This window comes from Paramisgurnus dabryanus, chromosome 12, assembly GCF_030506205.2.
Source record: "Paramisgurnus dabryanus chromosome 12, PD_genome_1.1, whole genome shotgun sequence".
Taxonomy (NCBI): Eukaryota; Metazoa; Chordata; class Actinopteri; order Cypriniformes; family Cobitidae; genus Paramisgurnus; species Paramisgurnus dabryanus.
In genome coordinates this window covers 49,764-57,786 of record NC_133348.1, presented here as the reverse complement: position 1 = coordinate 57,786, position 8,023 = coordinate 49,764, and the positions used below count along the sequence as shown (strand labels likewise).

At 37.0% G+C, this 8,023-nt stretch overlaps 1 protein-coding gene across 1 annotated transcript; it reads left to right on the top strand.

Annotated features, from left to right (window-relative positions):
* Positions 1 to 3,975: 3,975 nt before the first annotated feature.
* LOC135749709 (saccharopine dehydrogenase-like oxidoreductase) lies at positions 3,976 to 7,341 on the top strand (the record flags this gene model as incomplete). The annotated part of the gene is given in 8 exon segments (XM_073811480.1): positions 3,976 to 4,036; positions 4,412 to 4,525; positions 4,653 to 4,658; positions 4,711 to 4,984; positions 5,376 to 5,424; positions 6,504 to 6,645; positions 6,799 to 6,916; positions 7,233 to 7,341. Coding segments are annotated over 8 exon segments (873 nt in total), but the record flags the coding sequence as incomplete, so codon positions are not given.
* Positions 7,342 to 8,023: the final 682 nt, after the last annotated feature.

Sequence of the window (8,023 nt, the reverse complement as noted above, 5' to 3'; positions counted from 1 at the left end):
TGACTAACCAGAATAATCAAGGTTTTTAGTATATTTTTTATTGCTACGTGGCAAACAAGTTACCAGTAGGCTCAGTAGATTCTCAGAAAACAAACAAGACCCAGCATTCATGATATGCACGCTCTTAAGGCTGTGCAATTGGGCAATTAGTTGAAAGGGGTGTGTTCAAAAAAATAGCAGTGTCTACCTTTGACTGTACAAACTCAAAACTATTTTGTACAAACATTTTTTTTTCTGGGATTTAGCAATCCTGAGAATCACTAAACTAATATTTAGTTGTATGACCACAGTTTTTTAAAACTGCTTGACATCTGTGTGGCATGGAGTCAACCAACTTGTGGCACCTCTCAGCTGTTATTCCACTCCATGATTCTTTAACAACATTCCACAATTCATTCACATTTCTTGGTTTTGCTTCAGAAACAGCATTTTTGATATCACCCCACAAGTTCTCAATTGGATTAAGGTATGGAGATTGGGCTGGCCACTCCATAACATTAATTTTGTTGGTTTGGAACCAAGACTTTGCCCATTTACTAGTGTGTTTTGGGTCATTGTCTTGTTGAAACAACCATTTGAAGGGCATGTCCTCTTCAGCATAGGGCAACATGACCTCTTCAAGTATTTTAACATATGCAAACTGATCCATGATCCCTGGTATGCGATAAATAGGCCCAACATCATAGGAGGAGAAACATGCCCATATCATGCTCCATGCGTCACTGTCTTCACTGTGTACTGTGGCTTGAATTCAGAGTTTGGGGGTCGTCTCACAAACTGCCTGTGGCCCTTGGACCCAAAAAGAACAATTTTAGTCTCATCAGTCCACAAAATGTTCCTCCATTTCTCTTTAGGCCAGTTGATGTGTTCTTTTTTTTAACAGAGGGACTTTGCGGGGGATTCTTGAAAATAGATTAGCTTCACACAGACGTCTTCTAACTGTCACAGTACTAACAGGTAACTCCAGACTGTCTTTGATCATCCTGGAGGTGATCATTGGCTGAGCCTTTGCCATTCTGGTTATTCTTCTATCCATTTTGATGGTTGTCTTCCATTTTCTTCCACGTCTCTCTGGTTTTGCTCTCCATTTTAAGGCATTGGAGATCATTTTAGCTGAACAGCCTATCATTTTTTGCACCTCTTTATAGGTTTTCCCCTCTCCAATCAACTTTTTAATCAAAGTACGCTGTTCTTCTGAACAATGTCTTGAACGACCCATTTTCCTCAGCTTTCAAATGCATGTTCAACAAGTGTTGGCTTCATCCTTAAATAGGGGCCACCTGATTCACACCTGTTTCTTCACAAAATTGATGACCTCAGTGATTGAATGCCACACTGCTATTTTTTTGAACACACCCCTTTCAACTAATTCAACTAATTGCCCAATTGCACAGCCTTAAGAGCGTGCATATCATGAATGCTGGGTCTTGTTTGTTTTCTGAGAATCTACTGAACCTACTGGTAGCTTGTTTGCCACGTAGCAATAAAAAATATACTAAAAACCTTGATTATTCTGGTTAGTCACATTGTACTGCTATTATTTTGAACAAGACTGTATATGAAAAAGTCAAGTGAATACATGTACAAATATATTAACTATATTTCCATATATCACAATAAATAAGGCAATTTATGGAAGGTTAACTTATTATTAAAAAGACTGTACAGCAATATTGACAAACAGTTTAAATGTATATCAGTTAGGGTTGCCGCGGTGACAGAATTTTCCCACCGGTTAATCGGCGCGTCACAAAGCCGGTGATCCCGGTTTCACCGTGTGGGAGGGGCTTATAAATGCGCATTCAGATGTGCACATTTTACTTTCACTTTTGAATTACGCAACTGTTTAAATGCAGTGCTTGGGTACGCTGCGTTAAATCGCGTATGAATTTGCATGCAATGTGAGTGCAACAGCTGGTTTAATTAAGTGCTTGAGTCAATGTGGGCAGGTAATTCTCACAGAACCTGCCAGTCCCAAGCAGAGCAACCGGCTACTTCTCCATAAAGCGCGGCTTGAATGATGGGTTTATTATTTTTCTTGATGAAAAACACAACAACAAAAATGATCTCGCTTATATTAAACATCATATATGTATATTATAACAAAAACGAGTAAGCACGCGGCTTCTGTCATCATCTGGTCAGTCAGCTCGTCTCGCAAACTCTGACAGAAATAAATGAAATCTGACACCTGCTGCTCTGTGACGTGATGCGCGTTCAGCTCCGCTAAATTCAGACAACAGACACATTCAGTTGTAAGTGTTTGCTCTCTCTAACGAAACTAAATGATTTAATTACACGAAAATATCAAAACGACGGTGAAAGACGGTGTCGCGGTGGGCAAGTGATCTAACCGGTGAGAGGCTGAAGCACCGGTTATCACCGTTTCACCGACTATCGCGGCAAGCCTAATATCAGTAGAATCTTTATGACCGACAGCACAATCTGGTTACAAGCATGTGTTACATTCAACAATTATGAGTGTGAGTATTTCTGCACTGTAAAAAAAATTCAAATGATTTTTTTGGTCAAATCAACATATATTTTTATGTTACTTTAACTTAAAAATGAAGATAAACAAATTCAACTTGATTTTATAAGTTATGTCAACTTTTTACAAGCCAAAGTTGTTTTAACTTCATGCTGCAATTTTTTTTACAGTGTGTTATAAAGTCTGTAAATTGTACTGCTTTGTTTTAATGTTATACAGAAAATTAAAGTCTTGTTTAATGTTTATTTTAATTTTTTGTTTGCCTTCCAAAACAAGTCCTGTTTCTGAAATATGACTGGAAATATTTTATTTTTAAAGTGATGAAATTGACTCCTAAAACACATGTCAGAGCCTTTCTTTTTGAAAAATGTGTCACCCACAAACTGATTTAAAGCATACATAATTGAAGAATCCAATACACACATTTCTTTGAAGCAATAAAATGCTCAGACAAAAAATTTAGCTGACAAACTCTGAGGCAAAAACAAAATGCTTTAGTATTTTAAAGTAGTTATCTGTTAATGTTTAGGCTTACTTGTATTATGTAGCATAAACTATAGCTAGTAGAAGACTTCACTCTCGCTATCTCTCTTTCTCGCTCTCTCTTCTCGTTAATACGTCATTCCACCACAAGATGTCGCTCTGTTTCAATGTGTGACAGTACCTCAAACGTTCACCAACTTTAAGTCGCAGCACTTTTCCTCTTTAATATATTTGAAGAACAGCTTGACCTATTAAACCACTATTGCATCATAGTTTTGCGTTCAAATTAAACTTCATACCGAGCACAGCAGAGGTGGTGGCTCTGACCTCAACTGCCACTTCACAGACTTCCCGTGACGTAGTGCAGACTGCAGACCGATAGAGCTGTTTTTTAATTGCTCTCGCGGTAATTCGGTGTCATACGCCGATCGGTCTGCGCATTGCATGAATTCGAAGACACATAATGGAGACGCTTACTAGGTCCAGTAAAAGACCGTATTGTATAATAGTGTTCGGAGCGACCGGATTTACCGGTCAGTTTGTAATGGAGGAGCTTGCGAGACGTGTACCGAATGTCCGGCCGGTGTGCAGCTGATTCTGTTCCCCCTCCAGTCATAACGCGTTTCTGTCGATAGCGCATGCGCAGCCAACTAATAGCTGGGTGTTTTTTATTTATTTTAATTTTTTAGTATAGTATATAGCATATGTACAGAGCTTGTACAAACCAATACAGCACACACCAATTTAAAACTATAAAATAAATACTAAGAAAAAACAGCTGGGACAAAAGCGAGAAGGGAAACAGACATTCCGAGGGGAACAGGTTTTTGTATAAAATGGCAAATAATAACGATGCACATATGTTTTATTAACAGATAAGTTAGATTGTATTTGCCTAGCCATGACAGCACAAGCAATTACATGGTCAGTCAGATCATGATGAGTTTAGAGATTATCTGATGGGATTACAGGGTTTGTGAATATTGTTGATTAAAGGCATAATGTTTGGGAAATCCCATCACAATCTGGAATTTCCTGTACGGATATCCAAGGATTTTGAAAGTATGCAAAATATTGTAGATTAAAGGATTATTGGGGCTTTTATCCAAAGCGACATATGATACAATGTTAAACTTTTATTTTAGACCCTAAGCCACATAAATAATCCATATGTATGCAAATATTGTGATTAATAACAAAATCAGTTTGAAATTGTAATTTTATCTACGATAAGTGATATTGAACGTCTATGTCAATGTATGGGTGATCAATAATCAATACTGGCTAATAATGTCATGTTTGTATAATTGTATTACTTTTACTATTACAGTTGATTGTTTATAAAATTTTGTATGATTTCCAGATTATAAATCAACAAAATGGTGTTTGCAAAGATCCTTGATCATCTATCATTGACATGCTGCCATTTGTCTGCAGGTAAACCAGAGCTGAAATGTGTAGAGGTTATTGTAGCAGATGTAGCTGAGCCAGAGTCATTGGCCATCGTGTGCAAACAATGTTTCATTGTGCTCAACTGCGTGGGACCCATAAGTCCACAAAGACTATTGCTGAAAAGCACAGGAAAAGGACCATTTACACACCTGTCCTGCACCACAAAGATGCCCATTATAGCTCAAGAAGAACAATAACCATGATAAATGGAGTTGTGTTATTGCAGGGAACTGTTGACTATCAAGTGTTCTAGATAGTTGTCTCATTTTCTCTTAACATTATAGATTCAGAACCTGTGGTAAAGGCCTGCATAGAAAATGGCACCCATTGCATTGACATATGTGAAGAGCCACAGGTAGTAATGTAAATTTTTTATCACCACGTTTTGATTCACACACAATCTGATTCCTGGATTGTGACGTTTTTACAGGGGATTCAGCTGAACTATCACCCTAAAGCACAGGAGAATGGCATGTATATCATTGGAAGCTGTGGGTTTGATTCAGTACCAGCAGATTTGGGAATCCTTTATACACAGGAGGATTAGTTCAAAGGTGGGTCACTTTTTGAAATGGTTTCATGTTGATATTCTAAGAAAGTTTTTACCGCCACAACTTTCAGTGCACATGTATTCATTTCATTTAAGTATGTGTGTTTTTTTGGGGGTCGAACCCATAACTTTAGTACTGGTAACACACACATCTACCAATAAAGCATACATACATTAATATGATATTTGCACTGTCTATGCCCTTTGACCTTTGCTTTACACAGCCCTTATTGTAGGCAGGTTTTTTATCTCATCCCAATTAGCGGGAGTGAAATAAGCAAAGACTTTTAGTATTTACAGGATGCTAGTGTGTGTGGTTTTCCATTTTAGTGCCGCTGCGGTTAAATCTCGCCTGCCGAGCAGCAGATGCCTGACAGCTCCTTTGTCTTGTTTTTACAGGAACGCTCACATTGTGGAGAGCTTTTTAACTGTAAGCACGAGACCTGAAGTTAGTTCTGCTTTGAATCCTTGTCATACTTGGAAATCCATACTTTTATACTTTGTAGGATTTTTGATTGACTTTGATTGAAAAGTGAGTTTTGAGCGTTCACCTTGGAGAAGTTCGGCAGAGAGAAACAGACTTTTTATGGAATTAAACATTGCAGCTGCTCATGAATAATGTTAAAGGGGACTTTTCACTTTTTTAAGATGTCAAATAAATCTTTGTCATTCCCAGAGTACATATGTGAAGTTTAAGATCAAAATAACATATAAATAATTTATTATAGCATGTTAAAAGTTGCCAATTTGTAGGCGTGAGCAAAAATGTGCCGTTTTTGGGTGTGTCCTTTAAAATGCAAATTAGCTGATAAAATGCAAACATCGATGGTGGTTTGTTGAAATTGAAACTCAATTGTGCTGTCAATTATTTCTCTCTCTCTCTCTCTCTCTCTCTGCACTAAATGGCAGTGCCAAAATTGGATAGCTGCAGATTAAGGTGGTGTTATTATAATAAGATTCCCTTGTGTGGAGCCAAATTTCAATCTCCTATTTTTTCACATGCTTACAGTGAGATGGTTTACCAAAACTAAGTTACTTGGTTGTTCTTTTTCACATTTTCTAGGTTGATAGAAGCACTTGGGACCCAATTATAGCACTTAATGGAAAAAGTAAAATTTTCATGATATGTCCCCTTTAACACTGTCATCATATCCCAATAGAACAAACTGAATTGTAGGATTTCTTGTTAATGAGAAACTTGATAAGAGAGTGCAATAGAGTAGCTTGTAGTTTGGGATGTCTTTACTTTTACTTTGAAGTTTAAGCTATTTATTTTAAATAGTTATTTTACAGGGAGTTCAGGAGGATTATCATCAGGGAGATCCACACTCTATTATTAAATTCAGATATGAGCAGACAGCAGAAATGGAAAGAGAAGGATGGCTGATATTAGGTAGTATTTAATAAGCACTTCATCAAATCGTATCATATTTCCTGCTGCGTATATCAAGAGTTATAGCAGGTGATTTGCATCAGTCCCATCACACGTACTCAGATAAATTGTTGATGTCTTGTCTTCTTTACCAGGGCGGATGTGGCCATGATGCAACGTGGAGGTCGGCCATCTTTGGTTTTGCCGACACCGCCAGTCTCAAAGGAATAAGGAAGAAGTTTGGGCATAAACTCCTTCCTGTTCCTGGCACACAAGTTAAAAAGAGATATTTATCTGGTATTTTATTCTATTAATACTGTTTTTCCATTCATAGTGATGCAAGATTTTTATATAGCTGTAGACTCTCTTAGGAAAGATGAAGAATGGTTCACAAAATGGGAATTTTTACGAGTGTTAATTTGTCTGCTATTCTGGTGTCCCTCAGGTGAGCCTTTTTCTTTAGTAAGGAGATAGAGCAGTATGCCATTCCCTTTATGGGCTCTGATCCCTCTGTGGTGCAGAGGACTCAGTGTTACATGCGCGAGGAACATAAACACTACTCTGTGAGTGCTCTTGTCACATTTCCACCTGCTGTGATTGAGTATAAAGAGACATAGCTTATTATTTGCAGCAGCTCATGAATGATTCATAAAGACTATTAAATATGAACTTGGCTCATGAATATTAATACCACTCATACCACTCGACCAGTAATTTTCTGTGGACCTAAAATCAACATAAGTCATTCAGCATTTAGAAATGTGTGTAATTCAATGTTTTGACTATATATATATATATATATATATATATATATATATATATATATATATATATATATATATATATATATATATAGTCAAAACATTGAATTTATATATATTTATATATATTTATATATATTTAGGTGGTATCTTTGTGGTGAAGACCCTCTTTGCAGGTGTGGTTTTCTGGTTCATGGTCAAATTTAGTCTTGGCAGAGGTTTGCTTACTCAGGTATACACAGGTATACAAAAGTCTTTCTGCCTGAGGTTTATTGAAGAAGGCGACAACCAGCCAGGATCCCTCTCAGGGCAAACCAAATGGTACGATCAGCAATAAAAAAATAACAGCTCTCCAGTGGTTTTGGCTCTTCTGTACTGTATATGATCAGCCAATCTACAGTTCATGTATAATCACTTTTCGCTTTTTTGCAGAACCAGGATATATCAGCACACCAATTACCACGGTGCAGGCAGCTATTACACTCCTGAATGAGCCAAACCATCTCCCTAAGTGAGTATGGTATATAATGCCTTTATGTAATAGTGTAGATTGAATACTGATCTCAGGTTTATGCAGCAAAATACCAGTTCTCAGAATTAATCAGTGTTAGATTTGAATGTGTTAAATGGAGCGTTACATATACAAGTGGAGGGTCAAAATACTAAATTGTGTTTTCCTAAAAAAGTCCAGTCTCACTTTTGATTCTTCGGTTGGTATTCATGGGGGTGGCGTTTACACTGCAGGCTTGGCATTCGCAAGAACCACCTTAATTAACCGTATGAACAAAACAGAATAAAGTTCACAGTAAAGGGTGAACCTTAGACAATTAAATTATGAGTTTATCTATTAGTTCCCATATTGCAAAAAATTTTTTTTTCAGAATATACAAAAAAATAAGCAAAATATTTTTTAT